We start from the raw sequence: 13,447 nt of genomic DNA on the forward strand, positions 1-13,447 counted from the left end.
GTCTAGTGGTTTAGTCTGTATATACATGATTTGTTTGACCTTTTTATTATGTCTCTGACAACAGCATCTTATGGATGATAATAATTCACAGATTTTTAATTACTGTAATATAACACTTATGTATACAAGTAAAAACAAAAATTTGAAGGATAACTACTGTTTCATCTGGTGAATTGATTCTGCTTTTCTGCCAGGTGTGTAATACTAAAATTTTACATATTTAAGAAGCTAGTTGATTTTTAAAAGGAACTTCAGCTTTAAGTTTAATTTGTGTTGCTACACACAGTATTGAGGAATACCACGCCATGTTTCAAACTTCTGTTTTTGTATGGAGTGGATCAGCCATGTGAATGGCTAGGAGAAGAGCTGTATCTGTAGTAGCCATGAGGGCTACACGTTCTCAGGAACACTGAGACACCTTTAGGCTACTCATCTGTTACTGCTAGCAGTGGAGCAACACTAGCGGTGCGCGAGGTACTTGCCTGGTAGCTGCCCAGGTCACCAGCCACCTAAGCACTGGCATACGTACGCCAGTACCATGTCATTATCAAGCTGGCTGCTGCAATTGTAGTGCAGCATACAAACTGCAGTGACAAGACAGTAGCTATAACCATAGAGATGTATATCCAGCAGATATGTGTAGAAGACATGTATAGGAGACTTGCATCAAGACTGTTTCCTGCTACAGCAGGCAGCTCTGTTATATAGCTTTATCTCATAAAGTTGTATTTAACAAGAAGGCACCCTCTCTGGTCATTTTAGAAAACTAGAATTTTTCTACTCTGATGGTTGGAATCTGTTCTGGTATTCCGCTCATTTCTTTCATTGCTAGTTTATATCCATTTGTCCATGTGCCAGTGCTGTAGTTTAGTCTCAGTTGTCATCTGAATGCTCTAGGCTAGGTATATATCAGGAGGCGAGAAAAATGATAATATATGTTTCTAATCCTTCTTTCTTTTTTTCCCCCCCTGCAAAAAAAAAGAACGAGTAAGTTTTTGGGCTAGTTTTCCATTCTCTATAAGGAGGGGAGTTCCTCTCCCTCTTTAAAATACCAACATATGGTGTATTTTGGATCACTCTTTCTCCAGTGTGATTCACCAGAATTCACCCACTATGGCTTATGTATCAAGTTTGGGGATTTCATTTCCTTCTCCTAGTTTCTTTGGGGTTTTGGGTCAGGTTTTTTTTTTTTTTTTGATTGCTTGCATTAGAGATGTCATAACTCATTTATGATAAAGCTTAAAAAAAGGGGTGGGTCAAGTAACAGTAGAAGGTCCTTCACGTTTTTGTGAAAAAGACAGTATTTGTTGTCACAGAGCTCTCCTCTTTTGTGGCTGCTCTGTTCTTTTTTTTTTTTTCTTCCTTAGTAAAAATCTTAATGCCCTTTAGAAAGAATAAAGAGGAAATGGAAATGGTATTTTCATATTTTTGGGAAAAGAACATACTGTTAGGTTGGTCCTCTTTTTTTTTTTAGAATTGTCGTGGTTTAACCTGTCAGGCAGCCAAATAACACGCAGCCGCTTGCTCACTCCCCTCCCCCCCCCCCCTCCAGTGGGACGGGGAGAGAATCAGAAGGGTAAGAGTGAGAAAAACTCATGGGTTGAGATAAAGACAGTTTAATAAAACAGAAAAGGGAAAATAATCATGATAATGATAGAATATACAAAATGAGTGATGCACAATGCAATTGCTCACCACCTGCGCTGACTGATAATCAAGTAGCGATCGCTACTTCCTGGATCACGCCTAGCATTCATATACTGAGCATGACGTCACATGGTATGGAATACCCTGTTGACCAGTTGGGCTAGCTGTCCTGGCTGTGCTCTTTCCCAATGCTTGTGTTGTTTTGGTCTTTTTTTTCTTAAGCTGAATGTCCTTGACTAGCAGGGTACTTAGCAACAACTGAAAACATCAGTGTGTTATCAACATTCTTCTCGTACTAAATCCAAAACACAGCACTAGGAAGAAATTTAACTCTATTCCAGCTGAAACCAGGTCAGAATTTGTAATAAGTTTTAATTTGAGATGGGTTAAGGATTTCATGTGATTAAACATAACAGTTTTGCCCATGGTACCATGATTATGCAATGTTTACAGGCATACTTGTGCTTTGAGAGCTTACAATGAATTATAGACATGGATTGATAAGCAATGCTTTTGAGACTTTGATAGGAAATGGAGATGGAGAACAGGTATTGTAACAATGTTAAGTACGTACTATATTCAGATTAAAATGTAGGAGCTGTTAGAACTTGCCTGAGTCACTACACCTTTTTAATTCTAACTTTTTGTTGTCTAAACTTTAAACTGCTGAGACTGGTGGATGAGTATTATCAATGAGATATATCAAAACTGCTTTTCCAGCCGGTGCTTAGTAAAAAAGAAGAGGATCTCTTGTGTCTTGGAAGATGTTATGTCAGGCTTTCAGCATCTGGGTTCCCTTCTGGAATAGTCTGGGAAGTGTAGGGACAGCCAAAAAAATTAATGCAGGCAAAATGAAGCACTCTTTTGATTTCTAAGGTCCAGAAGTAATTAAAAAGAAATAATTAAGAACTGTAAGTATCCTAGAAAACCATGTGTATGTTTTGTGAATTTATACGTGGGGCTTGCTGACCAGTCCTGTTTGGCTCAGGAGGGGAGCTGAGTTTGGCTACATTGGTCTGGTTTGTAACATTGCTAGCATTTGAGTAGAGATATATTTTAAAAGCACATTGACAGTTAAGCTTGGTTAACTTAATCTGAGGAGTTTACTTGTATACATAAACCTGCATTTCGTGATGCAATAGATGATTTTTTTTTTTTTTTTTTAAATAATAGTCTGTGCCTGCATAACCTACAGGAGCAATGTTTAAAGGCTTGTTTATGATGTTAGACTATATAGTAGCTGTTGTGGATCAAAAGAATGTTACACAGCTCCTACCCACAAACGTAGAAGGTACAGATTGTTCATCTGGTGCTCAGTAATTTTTTTTTTCTTTCTTGTCTTATTGCATCAAGTTAGTGATGTCCATTAAACCTGTTCCTGAAATTATAATTTACCTTAAAATCAAGTGGATAATAATAATAATCCAGTATGTTTCTTCTCACTGAGCATCATTGTATACTTAATACCATTCTAGTTTTGTGGTAACTGGCTAAATATTACTTAGAACAGATTCAGAAAATGAAAGACTTAACCAGACAAAAGCTATTCCCAGTCTGTATAGTTTGCCTTACCCTTTCAAAAAAATTATTTGGAAAAAAAACCACATGAGATAGTTTATGCAGAAATAAGACTCCGTAGTTAGGCCAGTGTCCTAAAATTTGTCAACTAAGAGAAATGAACTGACAGTATTAGTATTGGCTAGGCAGCCATGATTCTGTGATTAGAGATGTCATGTCCTTACGGGAACATCCACTTGAATAATGATTTTGTTTTGTGCTTAAAAAGCAGGGGAGGGGACCAAGAGGAAAAGGTGTAAGGGAAAGACTGGGAGTTTGCAAAATCTGAGAATGATTTGGCAGAACGCAACTTGTCAAAATATTCTTCTAATAGGTCTTCTGAACAAATGACACAATACCTGATGGTGTTAGCCTTGTAATAGATTATTTTGGCAGGTCATTTTATGTGGGAAAAGAACCCTCTGAAGCTTCAGACACTTTGAGGAGTTTTTGGCTTTCCAGAAGAGAAAGACAGATATTTGGCAAGGCTTTAAATGCTCTTTGCATGAAGCAGAACAGGCTGTATTGCCTGTGGGCAGAACAGGGCAAATACAGCAGCATGTTTGAACCACCACCACATTTGCCTTCTCTGAATATAGGATGCTGTTTTAAAAACATTAGAGCTTTATTAATAACTTTAACATTTTCGCAGTAGTTGCAATAATTAATATCTTGTGAATCTTAAGTGTTGTTTAAATATGTTTTTTGCCATCTATGCAAGAATTTTCAAATGGCCATCTTTGCTGTAAACCCCCTCCCTCTTAGTACAGGAATATTTTTTTTTCCTATTCTAATCTCAATTTCATTAAAGGAGAATTAAAACCCTTTCATTTTCTAAGTGCCTGTTAGCTCAAGATTTGTGTTAGACTGGATGCTTCATAATAATAGATAAGGAGAGTAGTGTTCTTCAGACTGAAAATTTTATCTTTATTTTGAAATAAAGCTATCTTTACTGCTTCTTCTCAGCAATTGACTTAAAGAATGGCTCTGGAGCAGTGTATCAAGGACCTGCAAGAAGTTCTGCTGATACCACCTTCACTCTCTCGGACGAGGATTTCATGGACGTGGTACAACAAAAGACCAACCCCCAAAAGGTAAAACCTGTGCGTCACAGACATACTCACTTGCATGGGGACATATTATTTGCCTTAATCAAGCTCTGGTTCGTGACTGTTTGCATTCCAAAATCCGCAACACTGGATGTTTTGGCAGTGCAAACCAGAGTCGGATGAAGTTTAAGCGCATCATTACCTTATACTGAATTAGTCAGAAGACATGATGAGTAATTTATGCCATCTTTATCATCTTGAGACAAAGATACCTCAAATGACATAAAGCCTGGCAGTACAAAGTTAGTTGTTTGTTTGTTTCTTGGCAGTTCACAATATACGATTTGCAAGGTTAGGGTTTGTCAGTTTGATCATTCAGGCTGTTTCGATTGGTCATGTTGCAGGAAGTTTGTATTTGTTGCAATATTCTGATTTACTGCTGCTTACTGCTGCTACTGCAGCAAAGAGAAATCTCGAACAATGCATGCATGTAGATCCACTGAAACTTGTCAAAATGCACCCAAACCAGGTAGATATTTAAGAGAAGGAAAGATTTAAGAAAGGTGTGTAATCTGGGTCTGTACTTTTAGCTTCTTGGAGTAATCAACTGCTTAAAACTACTAATATTACTAATATAAATGCCTTGTGTAAAAGTAAACTAAACTGTCACAAATTTAGTATGTCAGCTTACAGATTTGCTTGAGCAAGTGAAAATTTTAATTAAGCTCATGATATATCAAACAGTTCCTTTTCTTTGATTCCAAGCAGAAGTTGCTGGAGACTGATTGTAAAATTGGAGACTAATGTTGATGGCAAATGTTTGTTATAAGTCCTACATACCGCATGAGTAAAATCCTTTGTGACCCTCTGTATATAGCAGGCATAAAGCATAAACAAACAAGATGTTGACATGTAATCTTCAGAATGCTAAAGAACAGTGATTGCAATTCAGGAACATTATCTATTCTTGGGCATTAGTATTTCCTTTGAGTTTCTGTGAAGTTTTTCATCTAAAGAAGCTCAAAGCATCTTTTCAAATTCTTTTCTGCTGGCACTCGCTATTCCTTATTTGAATGTATTTCAAGTTAATGGAACTATGCAAAAGCACATTGTTTCAGAACCTTCGAAGACCTTTCAAATTACAAAGCCACAGTGAACAAAGCTTGTTTTAAAAAAATACTGAACTAGATTGAAACAGGGTATACAACTCTTTGAAGTAGGGACAATAAAAATGTAATATACCAGCATTTCAGTGAAAACATTGGTTGATCTATGATTCTGCAAATGCAATGACATCTTGTTTAGTTCCTGTTTGTTGTAATATGCTATGTATAAAGCCAGTGCATTTCTTTGGAATATGTGCGTATGTATATTGTGCAAGTTTCTGTTTGGATTTGTTACAAATTTGAGTGAGTAACTGACCTTTTCATTAGGTCTTTAATTTTCATTAAATGGCCTTTTCATGCCGTTTTTTCATTTCGTATAAGGATATATAGATTTCTATAACATAGGGAGGGGAGGACTGGGAGCTTTATTTTTGTGCCCTGGTGAAGTTTTGCCATCAGCTTCTGTGAAGACGTTTGTGTTATACCAGGAGAAGTTCTCTGTGCTATACATAGAAAAGAAATGGAGGCCACTGAAGTTGCTTTGTGTTTATTTTTTTTCCCCTGAGTGATAGACTTGGCCTTGCCTGCACTCTAGATAGAAAGCTGTGATTCTGGATGCTATTAAAATTGAACTTGGATGGTTTTCTGTTAGTAACCAATAACCAACGGGCATTGCACACTGAAGGCTTTCTCCTGAGCACTAAACAACCACACTTAGGTTTGGCTTGTTTGGCTCTAGCAACTCTTTGGATTGTGGGTGGACAGTTGAATACTTTTCCCCCTCCCCCTTCCTCTGCTTTTTGCAGGCATTCTTTTCTGGTAAACTAAAAATGAAGGGGAACATCATGCTGAGCCAGAAATTGGAAATGATCCTGAAAGATTATGCCAAACTCTGAACTGCTTCATCATCTACCACAGCAGTGAAGAACTTCAGAAGATAGAAACTGCAATTAGTTCAGAACCAATGATTGAAACATTTGCAGGCTACTTAACATCAATGTACTGATTCATTATACTGCTAGTATACAAGCTGTTTTAATTGCTGTAGACAGAAAATTATGAAATGAACATAACTTTAATATTGTCCCTTCTTTGTTTCTCAGCAGTGGTAGAGAATCATACTTTTCTCATTGCATACCTTTATCTAAATAAAATTTATGTAGTTCTTACAAAGATGCATATATTTCTATATTAATTCTGAAGAAAATTAAACCAATACACCTCTTTGATATCTCCTTCTATGTGTCTGTCAGTCTTCATTTACATCGCCTTAGATAAACTGTCTAATTTCTATGAATCTAGCTGGTTTATTATTAAAATTTACATTATTTTTTGTCTTAAGTTCTCATGATCCCATTAAAACAACTGGAAGATGGAATTCAATTCCATTTATTCACATCTTGTCATTATGGTTTTTTTCTGTACAGGAAAAAACTCTTGAACTTTAGCTCTGCCTGCCTTATTTAGACAGTCATTTTTATATAAGCTACTCACATAAATTACATGGAAAGTGGTAAGCATTAATTCTTTAGGGGAAACTTTTTCATCTGAGAGGTACTACACTGCACCAAAAGCTGTGACTGTAGCCAAATTGCTCTTCATGTTGTCATGAGGGCCAGCATCATGGCGGCAGGGAAAGATGTAAGAGGGAATTCCTCATTTTGTATCTATGGCCAGAACTGAGATAGCAGCTGTGGCCATATGTTTTCCTGAAGAAAGTATGCTCTTAATCCCTGATCGTCACATGAACACCTAGAAATTTGATTTCACCAATGTGACCAACATTTTGTGTGCTCAGTCTCTTTTTTCCTCATTCAGACTTGTTCTGCGTTGATACCTTTTGAAGAATTCAGGTCATCTAAGGCTTGTCTCCTTGGTCAGAATGACAAAATCATTTTGCATTATTGCAGAGGATGGAATTTTTTTTTTTCTTGTCCCAAAACTGGGAGGTGCATCACTGCCCTGACTGTGTGAGTAGGCCGTAGCCATTAAAGAGCCTTTTGGGGCTGCAGAGGAGTTTGACAGTTTGAGGATAAATTCTACATGTTGTAATACTGAGTCAAATTCTCCACAAATTTATTTCTTCACAGCTGTACTATCAGCCATGCTTTGATTCAGGCAGAGAAATGAGTCTAAAGTATGTCAACAAGTATCTCACATAAATTACATCATGAATAGATGGGAAACAGAGCAAGTGTAATGTTCACCACCTCAAAGAGGCCATCCGATAGAAATGATTGAAGAAATGTCCTATAACCACTTAACATTTACCTTTTTCACAGCAGTCATTTCCGTATATAAGTAGGAGCTAATCATTGCCTGTACTGCCCAGCTTCTATTTACCAAGCAACTTTGTCACAAATAGATAAAGATGTCTTCTATTACTTTTTCTTAAGAAGTTGTATGAGAAAGACAGATTGATTGCAGCTTTGTATGTTCATGCATGTACATGCTACACCAAAAAAAAATCAGTTTTCTACATATATCTTTCCTGTCCATAAATCTATATATAATGCCATAAAGATACGTGTATTACGAGAAAGGAACTGTGAGGAACTAACTGTGAGTCTAGGAAAGCAATTACCAATTCATTTGAGAATATAGTATTTACTGCAGGTCACATGGTCTTGAAAATTCACAACAGGTGATTTTTTTTCTCAGCTCCATAGATTGTCTGAAGCCTTAAATCACTATTCTACAAGAAGGGAACAGACTGCTCATAAGCTTTTTTTACTTCCCCTTTGGAAGTGGGAAGGAAGAATATTCAGGCAAGGGAAGTTGGTACTGTCGAAACCTGTTGCAATTTAACAGGTTGGAGTTCAGTCTACCAACGAACATCAGTTTACAAAATCTGTTGGGTGAGGAGGAAAGAATAACCCAAGACCCCTATCAGTTATAGGTACTCTTGTGATGATTTCTATCCTGCATAGTTTCAGTTGAACGCAAAATCCACATGCTTCAGTTGTATCCCCAATACTGGCCTTAATTAAAAACACAGAAGAAACACCCCAAAGTTACACTGGTGTTTGACATATACATCCTAGACTTTAGCCTGACTTCAGGAAGCCTGCTTTTTCCTGCACCGTGACTTAGTCATAGATGTTTGTCTTGGGTGGAACAGAAAGTCCTCGCTACTTTACTGCAAAAGGCTCTTCTTTTTGCTCTCCTTACCAAGGCTAATTGAGCACACCTCTCAGTATTGTGGTAGACTCTTTTCTAGGAGCACAATTCAGTTTCATCTGTTTTGTGGCCTGAGTAGCTGTTATTAATGATTTTGGCATGTTGGTTTAATCTCTACCACGATGTATTTACCTTCAGAATGTTCTTAACCCATTACTGGTGAAGGTAAGGTCACTTTACTATGTTGAGTGATCACCTGAAGTGATTTGGAGGGTTTTGTTTTCTTCCTAGTATGTGAAAACCTCAGATAGCTCTTTAGTGATATTGCTAAATTCTCTAGCAAATAAAGAGGCTTTTACAAGCATCTTAGCAGTAAAATTCTTAACGGTGCATATACTCTCTTTAATGTAGAAGAGAGCAAGATTGTCTGCTGTTTATTGCAATGTGTGTTTTATAGTGTTTTGATTAATTCTGTATACGTGTAAATAAGGTGCTCGCTGGACATCAGTGAAAAATCTGGACATCAGACTTTGTACCAGTTGGAGGTAAGAATTGAGTTGTTTGTCCTTCTGGAATAATTGAGTTAGTGCTAAACCTGGTGGTGTAAATTGGTGTGATTTTTAATCATGGCACAGCATTATTTTATTTCTCTTTTTCCTTCTCCTTACATTCACTACAGTCTTCCTGCTGGCTTGCAATTATGTCCATCCTCCAAAAATTAAATTGCAGTTCCACTGTCGTATGTCCTTTTCAGTCATTTATGGGTCCTCTAATTAAAGCAGGAGAGTAGTAGTAACGGATAGAGAAAGTTATATAAACTTTCTGACCATTAGTAGTGGCTTCAGAGAAGCTGAATTTTCTGCTTTCTAGTCACTGGCATTGTTCTTAATTAGTTTATTTCAGAGGAGTTCAATAATTATAGATAACAGCTCTTTAAATGTTGACAAGTGCATTCATAATCAGAGAATATTAAAACGAGTAAAATGGGGGAGGAGCAGAGGCATGAGAGAGAGGTAAACTTGAGCAATTTCAGAGAAACTTACATGCTGTCTCCTGTAAGGCTTATCCCACCTCTCTACAAGCACCACACTCCTAAGGGTTATTTGTATTCTAGTCTTTGGGCTGCACTGCTTGTAAAAACAACTGTCCTTCATTGCTGAAGAGTCACTGAGAAATTAAAATGCTTTGTAAAATGGAAGAATTCAGTGGTATAACAAAGTATTCTAAGCTGGATTAATAAACATTTTAAAATAGTTTAATGTTTGTTTGGTTTTTTTTTTCAAATAAGGCTCTTTAATATAATGCAATATATCCTGAGAGAGGTGAATGTCACTGAAATTATATCTTCTATTAGCCTCCACAAGCCTTAGGGGCAGAGCAGCATCCAGAAGGTGATGACTTTGTCTTTATGTAGCATTGCCTCCTCCTAGTGTGAACAAAGATCTGTGTAAAGAAAGGATAAATCTCATTGCAGTGTTTTCTTTCTGATCATAATCTCTGAAAGGGTAAAGGGAAAAAGGAAATACTAATATCTTCCAATTCCTGCAATGTTTTTTTCTTCTACTTCAGTTGGTGTGATTTCTTTCTACTCACGTGAGAATGAGTTCACCACGATGATTCATCTGCAGTAAGAAATTCCGTTCTTCAGGCCATCGGCTCTATGTCCAGCAGACTGACGTAGACAGCATTCGACATCAGCAGGCCTGAAGTCAGGAAAACTATAGTAGACTATGAATGTGGTTGCATGTATGTGACTTCTAGATTACCCTCATGATATAATTCAAATGTTTCACCTGTCTGAAAGTCAGTGCATTGAACTGGCATGGTAGGATCTTAGATCAGTGGAAAGGCTGAGCTCTGTAAGAGGTGGATCTCTTTGTGTCTCTCACTGAGAACTATCAAAGTTCCCATAGTCTGCTAAATTAAATCGCACTTTCTAAGGTCACTGTGTCTCAAAGATAGAATCAAGCAAGGTAGAATAATATGCAAAGTTGTCCAAATTATATGGTGTAAGGTGTATGCATCTTGCTAAGAGCCATTTTAGAACATTATTCCTCTTATGTTTCCCTATATTACATACGCCTTGATGATGTGCGGTGCCTTTTTTCACTAGAATTAATACTATTTTAATCAAAAATGGGCATCACATAAGCTGAAAGAACAATTGAGAATACCCAATTTTAAAGAAATATCCCATTTAGGTTAAACTTTTTTGAATTTCTAATTACAGAAGCATATAATCTCATACAATCTTAAAACATTTTTTAAAAATTTCAGCGAGTCAGCGTAGTGAATTTGTCATCTTTTTTAACCAATGCTTCCTCTTTCCCCTTTCCTACCTATGCCCTCTCCCGTTTTGCCAGTTCTCTTGTGAAGGCGTGTCAGAAGGAGCACAAGCATAGGTTAGCGTAGCAATGTCAGTAGTTTATGAAGACTTGGATTTGGAATGGGAAAAAACAGTCTATTGTGGCACGTAGATTTTGTCTGGATCTCACTCAACCTTGAGTCAGGACAGAAATGAAGCTGCCAGAAAAGTCTTGCAGTGGGGATTCCAGGACTTCTGTGAACTAAGTAAAAAATGGAGTAAGTAGATACAAGTTTGTGTTTCTATCCAAGTTTGTGTTTCAATCCACAGGCCGCTCAAAAGAGTGTATGTTACTATAAATGCTAAAAAAAACAATCACAGTGAATTGCTGAGGTTTGATTGCATCCTCTAACTTTACCCAAATAATTTCCTGTTCCTGCAGGATTAGGGGGAAAAAAAAGAAAAGAATGCATTAATTTCATACTGGAGTCTAAGAGTCTACAATCTGGTTAGTGCTTCCAATGTTATTAGGACAGCAGGTTCTCATAGAACATAGAAATTAATTGCTGCTTGCATCAATCAGCGTGCCTAGGTTAAATCTCAAAGCACTATACAAGTATTTTTCTCTTACATCGCTTTTTTGTGTACTTTACTTTTACTAGTCTCTCCGTTGAGATGAAGCACATGAGACCCATGAAGCTGCCCGACCTTTTCATGAAGCTCCTGTTTTCAGCTCCTGTGTCTGTTTCTTTTCTGGTCAAAAGTGGTCTGTGCTCTGCACAGTTCAGCCTTCTGCTGTGTGAAGCTCAGCCTGATTTTTATGAACAATGGGCAATGCAGTTCTGGATATCTGCTGCAACCTTATCAGAGCTCAGAATAACTATAGTGCTGAAAGCATTGTAATCCTGCTAGAAAACGATGATAAAAAGTAGCAGAGTTTCTGACTGAATGTAATACATGTAGTTTTTTAGGTGTTTCTTTTTTCATAAAGATAAAATGAGGCCACCTGAGGATTATATCAGGGAAAATATAACCTTCCTAGCTCAAAACATATTTTAAATGAATTTTTTATTATTTGGTTCTGCAGTGCTGTTTTTCACATATGTGACCAAGCACAGCAGGGAAAACTATAAATGTAGAAAAGAAGAAGGAAAAAAAAAAAATCCCACCTATCTGTCATTTTTCATTTTCTGAGGAAAAAAAGAAAAATTTTAAATGAGGAAATACATGCCTTGTGTGGTCTGTGACCCACATCACCGATTCAGTTGGGTTAAGCAAATGCCCAGAAGTCATCTATCTGTGAGGCTGGTAGTGGTCAACACTGACTAATCTTCAGTTTGGCTTTAGGAAATTCTTCTGATAGATGATCTTATTCACGTCTGAAGTAAAATCAAGCATCTGATCACTTGCGGTCATTCAAAGTTAGCGTGGGGTTTTTTTGTTTGTTTGTTTGTTTTCAAAAGAGATGTGTTTATCTGTGTTCCTTTTGCACCAATCCCCAATCCTTTGGTGATTAATTCCAGACCACTTAATGAGTCTGCAATTTCAGTAGTTTTCATGGTCAGCCTAAAATCTGAGGCCAATGTTCTTTATTATCAAAATACCTCATTTTGAAAGGAAATACCAATATACAGTCAGAATGGCATGCTTTTATTTAATTTTTCACTATTCCAAAAGGACTGGTGAAACAGCTCTTCAGAGGTCGAGCGCTCTGTTAAACAAATGCCTGCTTGATGGTGATGGCCTCTTGCTATTTCCTAGCAGGATTAGTGAAGGGATTTTCCTAGTGATTAGTGAAGGGATTTTCATGGTTATTTATGGCAGTTCCTATAAGCATAGTAGCCAGTCTTACTAAGCTAGGCTTTGAGCATCTGCAGCACACAGGTATGTCAAGGAGACCTATGAAAAATTAACTTTTTTTTTTACCCAGTGGCTTAGACACCCGAGGCTGTAATGTTACTTAATAGCTCTCATAAAACAGAGCTGTCAGTTAGCTTTGGACTCAGAAGATTGTAATAAAATACATATATGTGTATTTCAACTCTTTAGTGCTGTTTGTGAAGCTCCGCCAGTAAGCGTGTTGCTACAGCCAGTTAGAAAGTCATTTTTCTAAGTGCCTTCTTGATGTCAGAAGTCTTTAAGGAGCTTTCGTGGTTACTGAGGTTTTGTAGCTAGGGGAAAAATTACTTAAAACATTGTTTTCTTGGGCTGATAAAATACTATTTGTATGTAGACCAAAACGGAGACATTAACCGATACTGAACTGGAGAAATACTCCCACGCAGTTTGCTTTTACCAAACCATTCCCCCTCAGAAGAGGCCAAAAATGAAAGCGGCTGTGGGGTCCTGGGTTTTGAAACACTGCTGGGTGTAGGTGCAGAGTCTGTTGTTTACATGTAAATTTAACCATCATGACAACAGAGTCTGGCTGTAAATACATTTATATTCTCAGTACTCCAAGAGTTTTAACGTGTATTTAATGGAGCACTCTGTCACTCTGTTGCTAGGTGATTGACAGAGACAACAACCAAAAGACATGCTACGTTACGGCTTTTTCACTTATTTTTAAGTAATTCCTGAAGGACCCAGGCTGTACTTTAATGGTGTGGCCACTGGTTTGATTGCCTTAGAGTTCTTTTATGAAGAGCAAATAAAAGCAGACC

General features: G+C 37.3%; 1 protein-coding gene across 5 annotated transcripts in view; it reads left to right on the plus strand.

Moving 5' to 3' along the window:
* Positions 1 to 6,598, plus strand: part of HSD17B4 (hydroxysteroid 17-beta dehydrogenase 4) — a 64,748-nt gene extending 58,150 nt beyond the window's left edge. For 4 of the 5 annotated variants that reach the window (XR_012671031.1, XR_012671032.1, XM_075137738.1 and 1 more), the window contains 2 exons: positions 4,171 to 4,298; positions 6,166 to 6,598. Coding sequence is in view for 2 of the 5 variants with exons in the window: in XM_075137738.1 (XP_074993839.1) it covers positions 4,171 to 4,298; positions 6,166 to 6,255 (218 nt within the window). In the remaining 3 variants the exon portion in view is untranslated. Of the gene's footprint in view, positions 1 to 4,170; positions 4,299 to 6,165 lie in introns of those variants that run through there. The other variant, XM_075137742.1, reaches the window with a different exon arrangement.
* The last annotated feature ends 6,849 nt before the right edge of the window (positions 6,599 to 13,447 follow it).

This window comes from Calonectris borealis, chromosome Z (genome assembly GCF_964195595.1).
Source record: "Calonectris borealis chromosome Z, bCalBor7.hap1.2, whole genome shotgun sequence".
In the NCBI taxonomy this organism is placed as follows: domain Eukaryota; kingdom Metazoa; phylum Chordata; class Aves; order Procellariiformes; family Procellariidae; genus Calonectris; species Calonectris borealis.